Raw genomic sequence first — 17,469 nt, 5'->3', positions numbered from 1 at the left:
GTAACTTATGTGTGTAATCTAAAATACAGCACAAATGAACCTATAGACCAAACAAAAACAGACTCACAGATATACGTAACAGATTTGTGGTTGCCAAGGGGGAGGGGAGAAGGGAGAGAGAAGAACTGGGAGTTTGAGCTTGGTAGATGCAAACTGTTTTATATAGGGTGGATAAGCAACAAGGTTCTAATGTATAACACAGGGAGCTGTATTCAATATCTTGTAATAAACCATAATGAAAAAGAATATGAAAATGAATATATATATATGTATATATAACCGAGTCACTTTGTTCTACTTCAGGGATTAACACAACATTATAAATCAACTATACTTCAATTTTTAAAAAAGTTCTTCCCACTGAATGTGGACTATAATTAGAGAAAAGTCAAGAACACTTCTTGCCATCTAGGATGTCTTTATCTACTTGTGTGGCTGGCAGATACATTTAGATGTGAATATTTAAACATTTTTTCTAATGTGGGGACTACACCCTCCCTCTGAAAATTATACAGTCAGTATACACTTTAATTAGACATGATTGTTTAGCTTTGGGTTTTCCTCCAAGGTGCCTCCCCATCCCACCATATGTAGCCTCAGGGCTCTTCCTAGTACACTTATGTGGTCAGGCCCATCTTTGGGAGGCATTTTAGCCTCAATTTTACTACTTTACCGTGGGAGCAAGAGATTTGAGACCAATCAAAGACTTTGCCTTATTTGTTTGGGAAGGAGTGAGCAATAAGACAGAAATAGTGTTTTGGGAAAGAGGCAAAAAGCATGGCATTAATCTAGCTGAGGCTAGGAATTGTATAGCTTCTTACCTAGTGTAGTACAATTCATAATAATAATACTAATTTTATTATTATCTGTTAGTTATTGAGAATTTACTCTCTGCTAGACCCCAAGTTAATGGCTTTACTTGCATTTTTCTCAGTTTATCCTCTTAAAAGTCTCTGAAATAGGAGCTACTCAGAAAAATCAGGTAACTTATCCAAGGTAACCCTGTTGATAGGTGGCTGAGCTAGTCTTTGTCTCTAAAATTCATGCTTTTAGCCATTCTGCAATATTCCTTTCTATGGAAATGATTCAATATTTGAATAGGTTTAAAAGGCCATAAACATCAGCTTAGAAATCCACATCTTCCTGAAAATTTTATGATGGATACCTTTAGTTAAGAAAAATCTACAAGGGCCAAGATGAGTTACCTCTATTTCACTGGGGCTATCGGAATTATTTTTCGTCATGGAACTCTATTCCTAACAAAAGCAGGATGGATAGGTGAACAGGTTGATATTTTAAATTTCTTTTCAGTTTGGTATTTTATGATTCCTAAGTGCTCTTGAAAGTGTTCTGTATCTCATATCCAGTATTAGCTTCTGCTTACAGTGACTACTAATACTTCCTTGTCTCCATTTCCTTGTTTCTACAATGAGAATGATGTATTTTTTCTTTCTTCATGGAGATACTATGAGCTACATTTTTATGTTACAACAAAAGTGTAATAGCTATGTAAGTACTTCAAGTTTATGAGGAAGACCAGAAACAAAAGTCTAAGTTACCATTCTCATCTAAATTATTTACATTGTAATGCAAAAGTGGAAAGACTTAGCTTCTGTGGCACACTTAGCTTTATTGAAATTGAACAAATATTTTTAATAACCCCTTTTACAGCACATGTAAAATTTAATTTTTCGTTATATTTTTTACAGGTTGTCTTTTATCTGAGTAAGCAAAAATACGTCTTTTTTTTTTTTTTCTTACTTAAAACATGTAGCCAGGATTCAAACCACATAGCTCTGGTACCAAAAAGGAAACAGGTTATGAAAATCACAGTACAACTTTAAAATTCTTTAAATTAGTTAAAGATATTTCAAACAATATTCACTTGGATTGACAGTAGAAATCATGGGTCAGTTGACATTAAGATTAATAGTTACACCTACAATGAAAGCAGAAATGGGAAGTTCAAGCTAATATGAGCTACATCGTTTAGGACACATCATCTTCATAAATACTGTGGCTGAGAGGCTGCAATGGCTAAGTCACACTTGAGCACTTAACTGCACATAAATATAGGCAAAGCGGAAAAAAATGTTGTGTGCTAACTTGGATCTAAAAGAAAATGGGCATTTATTTTCAAGAGGGCATATGATCAAATCAACTTCACAATATACAATTCAAATCCCCAAATTGCATCTCAGAAAGAAAAAGAATATTAAAATGCACACTTACACAGACAATAAAGTAGAAACCTGTTCTTTGTGATTGGTATGTATTGTTGTTGTTGTTTTCTCAATAAGTAGAAATTATTTATGACCACAAAAGGATTTCTCAGGTGAAACACTAATTACAGACATTGTAAAGAACATAGCTCAGGAGGCTGTTTTAAAAACAAGGCAGCATTTTCCTGAAAAAGTTTGGTCCTCAACTCACTATAATCTAGTCACTATGGTCAGATGGTAAGCATTTTCTGTGTGTGTGTGTGTGTGTGTGTGCACGCGCACACACACGTGTGTTCAAACTATCTTTTCAGTACCAGAATAAGTCCAAACCAAACCAAAAAACAAATAGCCCTCAAGTACTGGACCTTGCATATCATGTCTAATTAATGCATCATCTGAAAGAGCAATGCTAAAGACTATGAATGTAATTATGCTCACATGATTCTGCAAAACCTTAATTTTGTGCAAACATTTTCCTTCATTGCCCGGATAACTTATCTTTATTCATGTAGGTGCCAGGAAACCCACCCCCATGATCCTCCCTCCCCCCTCCCCCAGTCTTCTCCTCTGTCAAAGTGATATAAAGACAATTTCACTGTGTATTTACAAGCACAGCAGTTAGGCAAGAAGGTCCCAGGATCTGAAGAGCACATCTATTTCTTATGGACATCTTCATGCCGAATGATCTTGTATGTGATCCAGTAAAAGATGTTGAAAATGAGGAAGGCCAATGGGAAGGCAGCTCGAGAAATCGTGTCAATCCTTTTTGCCCGGTCCACAAACTTCTTCTTGATGGCATCTGCATCTTTGGGGGGCTGTGGGAGCTGGTTGGCAGGTGTGGCCTTGACAGCTGTTCCATCTTTCACTTGAAGGCAGTGACCCATTCCATAACCACTGAAATTAAAGCGACTTTCACGAGTAACATCTTCTTCCTGGGAGAATAAAGACAGAGGAAGTACAGATTGGTTGTCAGTCAAATCAGATGGAAGATGCTTAAAATTCTTCAGAAGTAAAAGGATAAATCACAGTTAACTGGTAGTGTGGGAGGCTTTTGGAATGGGGAGTTGTCTTTCAAGTTCAACTCAATTATTCATGAAACAGATATAGTTCATTAACATTGCAGGCTCAGAAATTAAGGGTAAGAATAATGACTCTGTGGTCATTTTAATTAAATGAAAAATAAAAACACCTACATTATATTCAGCACTGACTTTCCTGAAATCTAGTTTATTAATCCACAGCTTTGGATAGATTTGTTTTTAAAGCCAAGTCTTCAAATCCCAGTACTGTACTCTAAATTTCTAAAGAGGACAACTCATTCATTCACTCATTCACTCAATCATTCATTTATCCATTCATTCATTCAACAAAGCATTTACTGAATCCTCGTCATGTTCCTGAGCTGTTGTGGCCCATTCACAGCCCAGTTCTTTCCATTAACCTTGGCTTTAATATTAGTGTTAGATTTAAGATTAACTCGTTAAATGTATACCTTTCCCCCCTCCAACCCTCCATTTCATCTCAGTTAGATAGCAGAGATTAAATATTCATTGTTTGGTGTCCAATATTTCTACCATAGCTAATTTTCTGTCAATTTTTTTTCTGTCAATTTTTTACATTGCTTCTTTGGCTATTCATCTCTACCATATTTAAACATATGTCATTTTAGCTCATGTCAGTACCTCATTTCTACATGAATCAGATAAAAGACTGCAAAGTTATAACCTCTGGGTAAAGAGAAAATACCCTTTACAGAGACAAAAGTATGGAATTTTGGTGTGTGGATAGGTTGAAAAGGTAGGATTGAAATGATCTGCTTAATAAAAATTTAATTCTAAATAGTCATCAACTGAACCATCTTCTGCAACTAGATTAGTGCTTTCTACAATACTGTGCCACCCTTTTGACTCACCAAAGATATCGCACTCTTTATCTTTCCAGAGAATAATATTATGTTAATTAATTTGGTTACATTTTTCCAAAAGACAGTAAAATTTGGTATTTTATTTCATCACTGTTTATTGCATGTCAGTTGTGCCTTCAAGCATATAAAAGGTATACTGAATGAAGGACTTCTTAAAATAATTTATTGGAGTTTAGTTGATTTACAATGTTGTATTAGTTTTAGGTGTAGAGCAAAGTGACTCAGTTATACATATATGTATATCCATTCTTTTTCAGACTTTTTACCTACATAGGTTATTACAGAATATTGAGTAGTACTATACAGTAGGTCCTATACTACACAGTAGGTCCTTGTTGGTTATCTATTTTATACATAGTGGTGTGTATATGTTAATCCCAAGCTCCTAATTTATCCCTGCCCCTCCGCATTTCTCCTTTGGTAACTGAAATTTGTTTTTGAAATCTGTGAGTCTATTTCTGTTTTATAAGTAAGTTCATTTGTATCATTTGAATGAAGGGCTGTTAACATAATATTAGTGAGAGCAAGCCCAACTGTAACCCAAATGGTACAACAAGGACAAATTTAGGTGAGGAAAATCAGGCCAAAGCTCTTCTTATAAAATAACTGTAAAACTACTCCTTTATAAAACTATCTTCCCAATACTTTTATGTATTTGAGACTGTCTTTCACAAGTTGGTTCAGGATATTCTGTCTCATTTCTTAACAAATATAAGTAAGATTTTTCATTCAACAGTTAGTTGTTGAGTGTTGAGTTTATGGCAAGCATTTTGCTAGATGCTGGGAGACAGTTGATGAAGTTGGACAAGAGCCCTACTTGCATGGAGCTTTTAGAACCAAGTGGAAGTGGCCAAACTAAAGACATTTTCATATAAGGAATGTGGCTAAGAAAACCCAGTCGGATATTCGAGTACTGCTATGTGCTCAGCTCTCTAAGCTCTACAATAGACACTTCAGCTGGACTCAGATTCAAATAGTAAATCTGCTTTCTTTGTCTTAAAATGGGAATGATATATTTTATAGGTGTAAAAGTTTCAAATAGTATTTTAAAATGTGGAATAAACAGATATATTAATCATTACAGTGTCATTGAAAGACTTATTAGTTAGCAAGTAAAGAAACACACAGGTCTCTAGAAGGAGGGAATGTGTTAGTTATGAGTTATAAGCAGTCTTATTGTTCCTACCTACTAATTAGATAATTAGGTAATTAGATCTGAACCAGTGTGTGAGAGAAATAGAAATGGTGTCAATTGGTTTAGTAAATAGATCTAGACTAGGAATTTGACTGTTTGGATTCTAAGCATGGCTCCAAGGGTTATAAGCTATGTTTTTCTTAGGCAGGATATTTATTCTTTCAAGGCTTGGAGACCTCATGCCAAAATATTGAGGCTTGGCTAGGTCTGTGTGTCTCAGCTTTGGCTGCTAGGGAAATTTTACAAGTTATGTTTATACCTGCTTCCCCTCCCAGCCTCTTCCAGGTCAAGTGAATCACAATCTCTGGGAATGAGAACTGAGAATCCATATATATATATTTTAATCCAGTGTCTTCAATACAAGTGGTTAGAAACCAGTGGCCTAGATCAGCTCTAATGTCCAGCTCTAAAATGCTGAACCTAGTCTATGTTATTAAGTCTAAGATAACTTTTTAAAGTGAAAATCAGCCCTCAAAATATATTTCCCCTTATCTGCCTAAGATTACTGTGCTGTTTTTCCTTTCCATATCTGTAGAATCTTACAAATTGCTGTTCTGTATCAACACTTAGAAAGTCATGATTAAGTGTGTAGTTCACTGCCTGAGTGAGATAAGATTCTTGTAAAATTCCTGGGTCCCTGAAGAAATAAAAAAGAGTAGTTAGCTGGTAACTGGTTTTTAGCACATGAAACCAAAGGAAACCTAAATACATCCATTTTTTTTTCAGACTGACTCATTCATTTCATTCCTGTTGTCTATTGGCATACTGTGAATGGACAGCTGGAGAGGTTAGCTCATTCAGTTAACTAGCAGGACTAGAATAGAATAATGCCAGATTAGGGTATTATCATGTCGTACATTGCCGTGAAAACTGTAGGTGCTTAATAAACTTTCACTGACTAATGAACAAAGGAAATTTTAAGAGAGTTTTCTCTCTGCTTGAAAATACTTTCCCTTTCCATTCAATGGTATTTCAAATTATACTTCTGAGCATAGTTACAACTAATTAAATCAATTCTTTAAAATTATCCACCACAAAATAAATCTGTCATAGGTAGAAATTATCCAGTTAATTTTTCATGTGCAAGAGATATGAATGCTAGTTTAAGGGTATTCTTATTTACCATTGTGACTCATTGAGTGCATTTTAAATATAGAACCTTAAATTACCCACATCAAAGGGCTTAATTCAGAAAACATAATTGCAACCACTTTGAATTTTTGTGTTATAATGAATGACTAATTGCGTTTATAGCAGGTTCAGAATAAAATGCTATGGTATGCCTTTATAGCAGATTCAGAATAAAATGCTATGGTAATATGGCAAGATTCCTATATGAAGGCAAAACGGAGATGAGCTTGAGTCATGGATAAACTAAAGCTGAAATAAAGAACAATCTGAAGGCACAGCTTAGTTGAATGTATTCACTGGGAGAGTTGGTGTGATCCTCTCAGTGAGGAAAGAATTTCAGGCATATATTCTCCATTTCTTCTAAGTAGCCAGAAAACTAATTACTTAATTATTGCTGCTGACCTGCCATCTTCAGTATCTTTGAGCAGTGAATACTTCTAGCTCACTCTGTTTTGTTATTCACCGATTCAATTTCATAGAAAATGAATCATCCAGTCAGTTTCAGTACGTGCAATTTCTGTATCCCACTTTGATAAAATCTCCTTAAATCCTGTCTACATAGAAAGCACTGCCATGGCACTATGCAATTCATTGGAGCCTTATCACCTTATTTTACTCATCTTAGCCATTGGTTTTACTTATTATAAGATTTACCCATTCCTGTGTTTGAAATAACTCTTGTCTAGATGTGAAATTGAACCTAAAGCTCAGCAGAATTGCATGGTACTAAATTGTTTGTTATAAGCAACTTATTTCAATATAATTAAAGATTATGGGACTTATGCAGTGAAAGATTTCAGTGGGACCAGCATTTCTAATTTGTCTTTTATGTCCTAAAAAGGAGGGAAGTAAAAGTACTCCTATAAACTGAGGTGGGGAAAAACTCCATTCCATTTCTCACCCAGATTCTTTGATTGAATCTTCAGTCTTCTGGGCCAGGATATGGCCCAGTTGGAAGTGAAAGTTGCATGAGCTTCAGTCAATGCAAGGACATAAGGGAGTCTTCAGCCCTACTTAGGAAACAGTGTGAGTCCAAACACAAGCAGATTTTCCCCCAGAAAGTCACCTGAGCAAATGAAGCCTTGCGTGCCTGCTTTGTTGCTCAGTCATGTCAAACTCTTTGCGACCCTTTGAACTGTAATGCTCCAGACTCCTCAGTCCATGGGATTCTCCAGGCAAGCCTACTGGAGTGGGTTGCCATTTCCTTCTCCAGGGGATCGTCCCAGATCTGGGACTGAACCCACATCTCCTGTGTCTCCTGCATTGCTGGTGGATTCTTTACCTGCTGAGCCATCAGGGAAGCCCAGTTCTGGGTGGTACTTAATTGTAGACCTGCTGATTTCTATCTCCTAGACTTAGAGAAGAGGGATGGCTTTGAGAAATTCCCAGTTCTTATGACCTCAGTTTTCTTCTCTGTATCACGGGGACTTGGGAGTAGATGCGAATAATAGATACCATATATTGATTATAATTATAAACCATGCACTTAAAACCACAGTCAATCCTATCATCAAACTGTACCTACAAGTCACAAGGTTTCAGAGGAAATTGAGCCTGAGAGAAGTTATGTGGCTTCCTGAAGTTATGTTGCTAACAAATGTGGAAGCTGAAATTCAAATCTGATTTGTCAGATCGCCAAACTCTCTGAACACTCTGAACAAACATTCTGAACACTCTGGAAGTCTCTGGTTTTTATGAATTTGTCTCTATCAAGCCCCAAATGACTTCCATTCAAGATTATAGATGAAGAATCCAATCGAACTTTGTGGAACAACTGATCTAAAATAAAGTAAGCCAAATATAATTCCTTGTTGCTTAATGATGTGGCGAAATGAATTAAAACTGTTGCAGTGTCATTTGGGGGTAGACAGTGAATAGCATTGTTTCCCAAAAGAAAGCCATATCAGTGGATCATCTCTTTTTCAATGCAGGATGTCAGTATTATTGATTTTTCTTTTTAAATTAGTTTTAATTTGAAGATAATTGCTTTACAATATTGGATTGGTTTCTGTAACCTCCCTCTTGAACCTCCTTCCCACCTCCCATCTCATCCCATCCCATCCGTCTAGGTTTGAATTTCCTGAGTCACACAGCAAATGTCCACTGGCTACCTATTTTATATATGGTAGTGGATATGTTTCCATGCTACTCTGCATTCCTCCTATTAATATTGATTTTTGAAGGAGAATGAACTTCTGGTGTTCATTTCTTGAGCACTTGCCATTTATGTATTCATATTTCCAACAAATAATTCCTTGAGCACCTATCGTGTGCCAGGTATGTGGTGAGGATACGGCAGTGAACAAGGAGATGAAGTCTCTTCATTTTTGGAGTTTACATGCTATTAGAGAAAACAAGTAACAAGTAGAGAAATCATGTATACACAAACACATATTTATACATATATATACAGATACACAGTTAAGACACTTCCACATATTTGTGTACACACACACACACACAGATAATGATGAATGCATTGAAATAAAACAATCAAGGTAAGACACCTAAGAGAGATGAAAGGCAGAGAAATGGATGTTTTAGATTGAATGGTCAGAAACGTCCCGAGGACATGCCAGGCACTGTACCATTTGCCAGGAATCCAGTGATGAGCAAAACAGATGAGACTCTTGCCTTCAGGTAGTTTCCAGCCTTGAGGTGAAGACAAACATTTATGAAAGAATCACATGAATACAGAATTACTAACTATGATAGGGCTCTGAAGGAAAATTATAGGGTGCTATGAGAGCTTATTAATAGTGGTCCTGGTCTGATCTGGCAGATAAGAGAAGCTTTTCCCTGGGAAAGTGATATTTCATTAGAAGTTTGAAAAAAAAAATGAGAAGCATTAAAGAAGGGACAGCAGAGTTGGGAGATGTCTGAGATCGGAAAGTTTCCTGCAGTTGAGAGATGGTAGGATGGCCCGTGGAATGCAGAAAGAAAGTGGGGTGAGACAAAGTTTCAGAAATGACCAAGGACTGGATCATATGGGACCTTGCAAGCTATGGTACTGGTTTAAAGCCTTATATTAAGAACCAAGAGAAGGAAAAAATGAATAAGACCTTAGGTTTCGGGGGGTCATGAGAACTGAAGAGAATGATATGAGAGAGATTCTTGAGATATGTACAAAGGCTTACTGGGGCTCAGGTGAGCCTGAAGCCTTTAGAATTGGTGAAGGTATGGATGGTAATATTACTTAGAGATATACAAGGCAATGTGCAAATCATCTATAATCCCCTGAATCTGAAAGAAAACTCTAGCTACCTATTGATGTTTAGAATTTGTTTCCAATTTTCTCTTTTATTATTATTTAAAATTTTTGCTTCCCAATCATATTAAAGAATAGGTAGACAGAGTCTCTGGATTGTGATAGCTGATTCCCACTACTGTCTTCTTTCACCAAAGGATAAGCTCTTGAGAGTGTGCCTGAGTCATTTCTGTACGCTTCTTCCCTGGCACAATGCTAGGCCCATGAGTTATTCTAAAATTGTGCTTGGAAAGATCCTCTTGATTCTGACAAAGGTCTCAGAAAGGATGTGCTCCCTGGGGGAAGGGAGGGGACAGCAATTGTCTCCTAGCTGATTTCCATTTCTTGGTCACTTGCCATCCTTTCTGCAGCCTCTGGATCAGTCTTGCCCAAAGAACTTCCATCCTATCCCTTTCACTGCAGACTCACTAGCCTTGACATTGTAGAGGAGGAGGAGACACTGGGATAGAATCTAAAAGGCTTGGATTGAATTCCCTCAGTATCTCAACATTTTTGGTCTCCTATTTCCCCTTTAAAATGAAGAGATTAGCCATTTGGCCATTTTCTGAGTTTGAATATGGGACTATAATGCTATCTAGTATATTGCCTCGAGACTAATCTCTAGGTGGTTGATATGCTTAAGACTTTTCTTCTCAACTACAGACTGGACAGTATGCAAACAAAGGTCTTAATGTCTTCTTCCACCCCCTGCCCTGATGCCTTCTGGTAGAGTTGGCCTTGTGGGCAGGCATATGTGCAGTCACACACACCCCAGTGCTTTGAAGGGTCCTATACTTGGTTTAATGCTTTGCTGTAGCCATCTTGAAGCTCGTAATGGTTTTTGAACAAGCACCCCACGTTTTCATTTTGTACCAGGTCCCACAGATTTTGAAGCCAGCCCTACTTTCTGCTCTAGTGAAATTGAAGGAATGCACATTGCTTCCATTCCTGGCTTAATACTTTTCAACAGTTTCTCATCTCCTTAATGACCACTCCCTAGCTCCTTTGTGACTTTCGAGGACCCACCATGTCTTGTCTTATACTTGATTATCTCATGGTGTTTCATGGTCTTTGGCTTTATTTTTTTGCATAGAATAGTCCTCACCTCCCTCTACCTGGTGAGCTCCTGCATGTTCTTCCAGACTCTACTCATCTCATTCAGGATGCCTTTTCTTGACCCCTGTGCCTGGGCCATGGGTCGGTAGCACTGAAGCTCACCCCATAATGGAACCTGTTGCACCATACGTTAAAATTAGCTGCTTATATGTCAGCCTCTTTTATGTGACCTTCAAGTGTAAGGACCCAGTTTTGCATACCTTGATTGCCTCAGTACCTAGAACAGTACTGGGCTAAAGTTGCCTGTGTTGAATACTGTTGGTAGCTCAGCTGGTAAAGAATCTCCCTGCAATGCAGGAGACCCTGGTTCGATTCCTGGGTCCGGAAAATCCCTTGGAGAAGGGATAAGCTATTCACTCCAGTATTCTTGGGCTTCCCTGGTGGCTCAGTTGGTAAAGAATCTGCCTGCAATGTGAGAGACCTGGGTTCAATCCTGAGTTGAGTAGATCCCCTGGAGGAGGGCATGGCAACCCACTCCAGTATTCTTACCTGGAGAATCCCCAAGGACAAAGCCCTGGTGGGCAATAGTCCATGCGGTCACAGAGAGTCGGACACGACTGAACGACTAAGCACATATATAAGATAAATGCTTCTTAGATGAATGTTGGAAAAGTCTTTCATGATATGAAAAATGCTTTTCTAGCTTACTTATTGCATGGTCTGTTTTTGCATATTGAATTTATAGAAAATTAGGGCAAACCTCAACTCCACAGTGCCACTCAAGAGCTGAGGTATTTATGATCTATACTTGAAACACTGTCCATTTTTTTTTGTTCCAGTGTTAAGTTAGTGAGTAGACCAGATACTGTGAAAATATATAAAATTAGATCCATCTTATTAACAATCTTAGCAAAAAATGTGTACTTCTTTGCGAAGAAAATAAATGGAATAGACAAGCCAGAGTACAAAGAAATAGTTTTTCATTTATACATCTACTCACAAATCAAAATAATAAAGCTAGGTAAATGAAAAGCCAGTATGTTTTATATACATGCAAGTATTTTACCAAATAAATGAGACCTTATCAGTTATTACACATAGCAAAGACTCAGGAATATTTACATAATATTAAGGGTATTTGAATTCATATGCAATCCATTTGGGTTTGATGAAGAGAGTAAAATTCTTGTAGATCTACAGTCATCACCAAACATCTTTAAGTTTTAAGTCTTGATATTTTAATTAATAGAACATTTTTCTTCACAAATCTCTTTAAACAAATTAATACCTGCACTGTAGTGCTCTGCACCATTTGCCTGTCATTACACAAAATCCCTTTCATAGTCTCAATCACACATGTTATTTTTACAAGCTTCTGTGTGTGTGTGTGTATATATATACACACACAGAAAAAAAGGCAACAGAGTTTCTTATTTGGGACAAAGCTCACTTCCAATAACTGGGGAAAGATATGTTGGCAAGAGAGGACAAACAGGATTCAGCTTTGATATGAGCTGGGATTCCAAAATTGCTGTTGCCACAGCCTGCAGATGCCTTGCAGGAGTTAGGGGACTGGGAGTTGAGCTGGGCTAAGACTCCTAGTTATTCATGAAAACCCATCTTTCTTCTTCCATTAGTGGGTCTTTCTTGAGGTCAAGGTTCCTTACCTATAGCATTGTTGACATTTGAGGCCAGGTAATTATTTTTGTGGTAGAGAACTGTGTTGTATATTTTAGGATATTTAGCAGCATCCTGGTCTCTATCTGCTAGAAGCAAGTAACACACTTCCGCTGCAGTTGTGACAATGAAAAATGTCTCTTGACATTGCCAAATGTCCCTTGGGGGGCAACATTGTGCCTACTCAAGAAGCCCTGCTTTAGTTGGTCATACATGTGCACGACTGTATCTAGCCTCCCCTGCACCTGGCGGTGGTGGGGCGGGGTAGGGGGGGACATGTAACATATCTAATACCGGGAAGTCTAACCAGCTCTATCTCCAGACCAGAGTCTAGGCACCTCTTACTAGCTCCTCTACTCCATGTTGGTCTGAGCCACCTTACAGTGGTTCATTCATCAGAATCATTTCCACCAGAATCACGGTGATCATCTTCTATCTGATCCCCTGGCTTCTAGACCCTCCCTCCCAACAAGAATGTCTATTCTTAATCCAGCAACTAAAGGGATACTGTTAAAATGTGAGTCAGGTCAGATCTTCATGAGCTCAAACCTCCAAGTGGCTCTCACTTCAGTAAAATACAACTCTTTGTAATGTCCCATTTACTTCTCAGGGCTCAGCTCTTGCTGCTCTCCCTCTAGTCCAGGTGTCAGCAAACATTTTCCTTAAAGGGCCAGGTGTAAATGTTAGACTTTATGGGCTATCCTGAAGATATAGGTCCATTTAATGCATATTTTGAATCTAATTTTCTAAAGTGAGCTATATACTTCACTCTACTTTGGACCACACCTCACCTCCAGCACTCTATTTTTTTTAATAGACTGAAAGTAATTATTTAAAAATAATTGACTTTTGACTCAAAATCTATAAAGCAGAAATATTTTCACTTAATGTCAGCTGCAGTCTTAGAAAGTAGTTTAGAAATCAATAACATGGTTGTGATGTTTCAGTGCCTCGAGAGGGAAGCAATGCCTTGCATATGGAAATTCTTTTCTAGTAGTCTCTGTCAATTCTGGTCTGGTCAGAATGCTCAGAAGACACACTAAAGTCTAAGAAGCATGAAGGTGAACGTCTTCCATCTGGAGTATGAGCTGTTCAATTATTAACATAGTTTGCCATCTGTTCAGGCTGTAAGCAAAGTGAGTGTTGAGAGTGTCTACACAGCGCAGACTGGAGGGGACAGGTGATCAGAGGGTGAGTCCACTGCCAAACTCACAGCAATAACAATAGAAACAACAACCCATCATATCAAACACTCACTTGCTTTCTAATGTGGATGACTGTGACTGCCAGATTCTTCAGACTGTTGTCATGCTTTGATCTGTATATGTAACATACACACTTGGTGTCAAAAAGTGGTTACTGTGTGAGATTATCTGTTGTTTACCTGGCACTTCCACTCCTGGAGAAGTGCCTGCCTACAGCTGGAAAAAACTACATTTCCCAGAATTCCCTCTTTGATTGGTTCCAGGTAAGGGTTTGCCAGTGAGAGGAATTTGGGAGATCTGGAAGGTATACAAGGGAAGGAGAGGCCATTATTTTGGAGAGTGGTTGGGGGTCAGATGAGGCTGATTTGTTGGATAGAGTGGCATTCCACACCTTTCTATGGGCTCCAATTTATAATCCCGCTTTGGAGGCGAAATATGGTAGCTTCTCAGATTTTCCTGTGAATACCTGCTTACCTCACGAGAAGTTCAGTTTAAAGTTCTGTCTTCTGACTGTAGCCTTCTGGACCTTCCTTTCCCCAGTTACTGTCATATTTATATAAATTGTAATTTCTACAGTAAACCCCTTATCCTAGTAGTATGTATAGTGTCTCTGTTTTCCTGACTAAACCCAACCAGATATAGATATATAGGTAATCAAGGCTTCCAAACATTTTTTTTTCATTTATTTTTATTAGTTGGAGGCTAATTACTTTTGATGCAAGTTACTGTAGTTTTCTTCAATTAAGATTTATTGAGCATCATAATGTACCAAGTATTGGGAAAAAATAAGGGTACAAAAGACAGAGCCCTGCCCTTGAAGTCATTGTGGGATTGGTGTAAGAGGTCTAGAATATGTGGACCAGTGGCTTTCAACCAAGAGTGATTTTGCCCCCCACCCTCCAGGGGACATTACATAATGTCTGGAGACGTTTTTGGTTGTCACAGTAGAGCAGAGTGTGCTTTTGGCATGTAGTGGGTAAAGGCTAGAACACCGTTAAACACCCTACAACACACGGGGCAGCACCTCACAACAAAGCATGAATTATCTAGCCTCAAATGTCAATAGTGCTGAGGCTGGGAAACTATGATACAGACAAATGATTCCAGTATAATGTGATATCTGCTACCTGGTCAAGGAATGTACAGGCCACAAGATACTATAGAAGAGGTGATGTTAGGCTAGAGTAATTAAAGGACAGTTAGATGGCAGGTTTTTTCTTTAATAATACCCTGGAATGCACTGCTTCTGGAAGAATACATGAATATCCAGATATGTTATAGAATATAAAAGCACTCTCATTTGGTACACTGATCCTGCTTTTTAGTGCAACTAGAGAGCAGCTCAGAGACACTTGTCTGTGCTATTTAGCCAGGTGAGCTGACTGTGGCTCAGATCAAGAACTCCTTATTGCCAAATTCAGACTTAAATTGAAGAAAGTAGGGAAAACCACTCGACCATTCAGGTATGACCTAAATCAAATCCCTTATGATTATACAGTGGAAGTGACAAATAGATTCAAGGGATTAGATCTAATAGACAGAGTGCCTAAAGAACTATGGACAGGAGGTTCATGACATTGTACAGGAGGCAGGGATCAAGACCATCCCCAAGAAAAAGAAATGCAAAAAGGCAAAATGGTTGTCTGAGGAGGCCTTACAAATAGCTGAGAAAAGAGAAGCTAAACGTAAAGGAGAAAAGGAAAGATATACCCATTTGAATGCAGAGTTCCAAAGAATAGAAAGGAGAGATAAGAAAGCCTTCCACAGTGATCAGTGCAAAGAAATAGAGGAAAACAATAGAATGGAAAAGACTAGAGATCTCTTCAAGAAAATTAGAGATAACAAGGGAACATTTCATGCAAAGATGGGCACAATAAAGGACAGAAATGGTATGGACCTAACAGAAGCAGAAGATTTTAAGAAGAGGTGGCAACAATACACAGAAGAACTATACAAAAAAGATTTTCATGACCCAGATAACCATGATGGTGTGATCACTCACCTAGAGCCAGACATCCTGGAATGCAAAGTCAAGTGGGCCTTAGGAAGCATCACTATGAACAAAGCTAGTGGAGGTGATGGAATTCTAGTTGAGCTATTTCAAATCCTAAAAGCTGATGCTGTGAAAGTGCCGCACTCAATATGCCAGCAAATTTGGAAAACTCAGCAGTGGCCACAGGACTGGAAAAGGTCACTTTTCATTCCAATGCCAAAGAAAGGCAATGCCAACGAACGCTCAAACTACCGCACAATTGCACTTATCTCACATGCTAGCAAAGTAATGCTCAAAATTCTCCAACCGAGGCTTCAACAGTATGTGAACCATGAACTTCCAGATATTCAAGCTGGGTTTAGAAAAGGCAGAGGAACCAGAGATCAAATTGCCAAAATCAGTTGGATCATCGAAAAAGCAAGAGAAATTGCTAAGAAGTCCAGGAGGGCAAACCATATTGAAGGTGCTGACCCAAGTGCTGGAAAGATTTACTTAGTAAGCTGTGCCCTGCTATGACCCTCATTATCTCCTGGAAGTTTCTGGTCATTCTGATCCCATTTTGAGAAATTCTGCTCTAATATAATCAGCACACAACAACAGTTTGGTTCTGGTATATTTTCTCTTGTGATAATCTTTGACTTGCATACTATTCTATGTCATCATTTCCAAGGGTTTCACTTAAGCAGCAAGTTGCTTGCTGCTGTTATAATGTTGAAGAAGATTATAATATGTAATATGTGTATGTTAGTTGTTCAGTCGTGTCCAACTCTTTGCAACCCCATGGACTGTAGCCCACCAGTCCCTCTGTCCATGGGATTCTCCAGGCAAGAATATTGGAGTGGGTAGCCATTTCCTTCTCAAAATATATAAAATATATAATATGGAATAATTTTAAAAAACATAAATAATAATGTGTAACCTCGTTTTATGTAAACTAGGCACAGAATGGATATATTTTTAGAGGTCTACACAACATGCTTGTGGAGGTCTCTCTTTATCATAGCCAGTTTTGACAGCCTAGAGGCTCCATCCTATAATAACACCCTTCCAAATAGCCACTTCTTTCTTTCTCCCCTTCCCTCCCACTGCTCCGTTTCTGCTGAAAGCTGCTCAGTGGGACAGCAGTCAGTGCTGTTGGCTGTCAAAGTTTGGCAAACTGTTCATTTCTGCAGGGAGCTCAATAAACTCAAAAACTGAGAACTCTATCCACAGAATTGGACCTATATTTGGTCTTGCTCTTGATCCTTTCCTCCCAGCTTTGAAGAGGAAGGTTAACATCATGATGAAATCACCCAGGTGTGACTTGGAGAAGCCTTAGGAAGGTTTGACAGAATGGCAGTGAGGCGTATCCTGAAAAAAGAGACGTCTCTGGGCCATCACTTCATTGCTTTGCACAGTTGCAGAACAAACACGTTTTCTCCAGGTAAAAAACTGTAAACCTACTTTCTGTGGCTGATCATATTTTTTTTTGGAATTTGAATGATCCTCATATGCTAGGTCTACTCTGTTGAGTACAGATGGACTATAGGTTCTGTGTTAAAATTAGTAGCAAATGAAGACTATAAACCATCAGGAGGCACTTTCCTGTTGCTTCTTCCAAGGACATGCAAGGCAGTGAAGTGAACCAGAAACACAATCTATGCTCCATTCTTCTGGATGATTGTTTACTTCTGTACGTCATCTGTGCCTCAGCTTTCTTCATCCTTCCCTGAAACCATTTATTCACTAGCACTTCAACTGTAGCTTCTTGTAAGCAACTCTTGCAGAAAAAAAAAATAGGAAAAGGGAAATGGAAAATAACAGAGTTTTTTTTTTTTTT

At 38.2% G+C, this 17,469-nt stretch overlaps 1 protein-coding gene across 1 annotated transcript in view; it reads right to left on the bottom strand.

Annotated features, from left to right (window-relative positions):
- Window positions 1-2,784: 2,784 nt before the first annotated feature.
- Window positions 2,785-17,469, bottom strand: part of GLRA2 (glycine receptor alpha 2) — a 183,276-nt gene continuing 168,591 nt past the window's right edge. The window contains exon 10 of the mRNA XM_043458680.1: window positions 2,785-3,154. Within this exon, the coding sequence (XP_043314615.1) occupies window positions 2,876-3,154 (279 nt within the window). The 3' untranslated portion in view covers window positions 2,785-2,875. The remainder of the gene's footprint in view (window positions 3,155-17,469) is intronic.

The sequence above is a fragment of the Cervus canadensis genome, chromosome X, assembly GCF_019320065.1.
Source record: "Cervus canadensis isolate Bull #8, Minnesota chromosome X, ASM1932006v1, whole genome shotgun sequence".
Taxonomy (NCBI): domain Eukaryota; kingdom Metazoa; phylum Chordata; class Mammalia; order Artiodactyla; family Cervidae; genus Cervus; species Cervus canadensis.
Note: the sequence above shows the minus strand (reverse complement) of the source record. Positions and strands in the feature narration are given on the sequence as shown.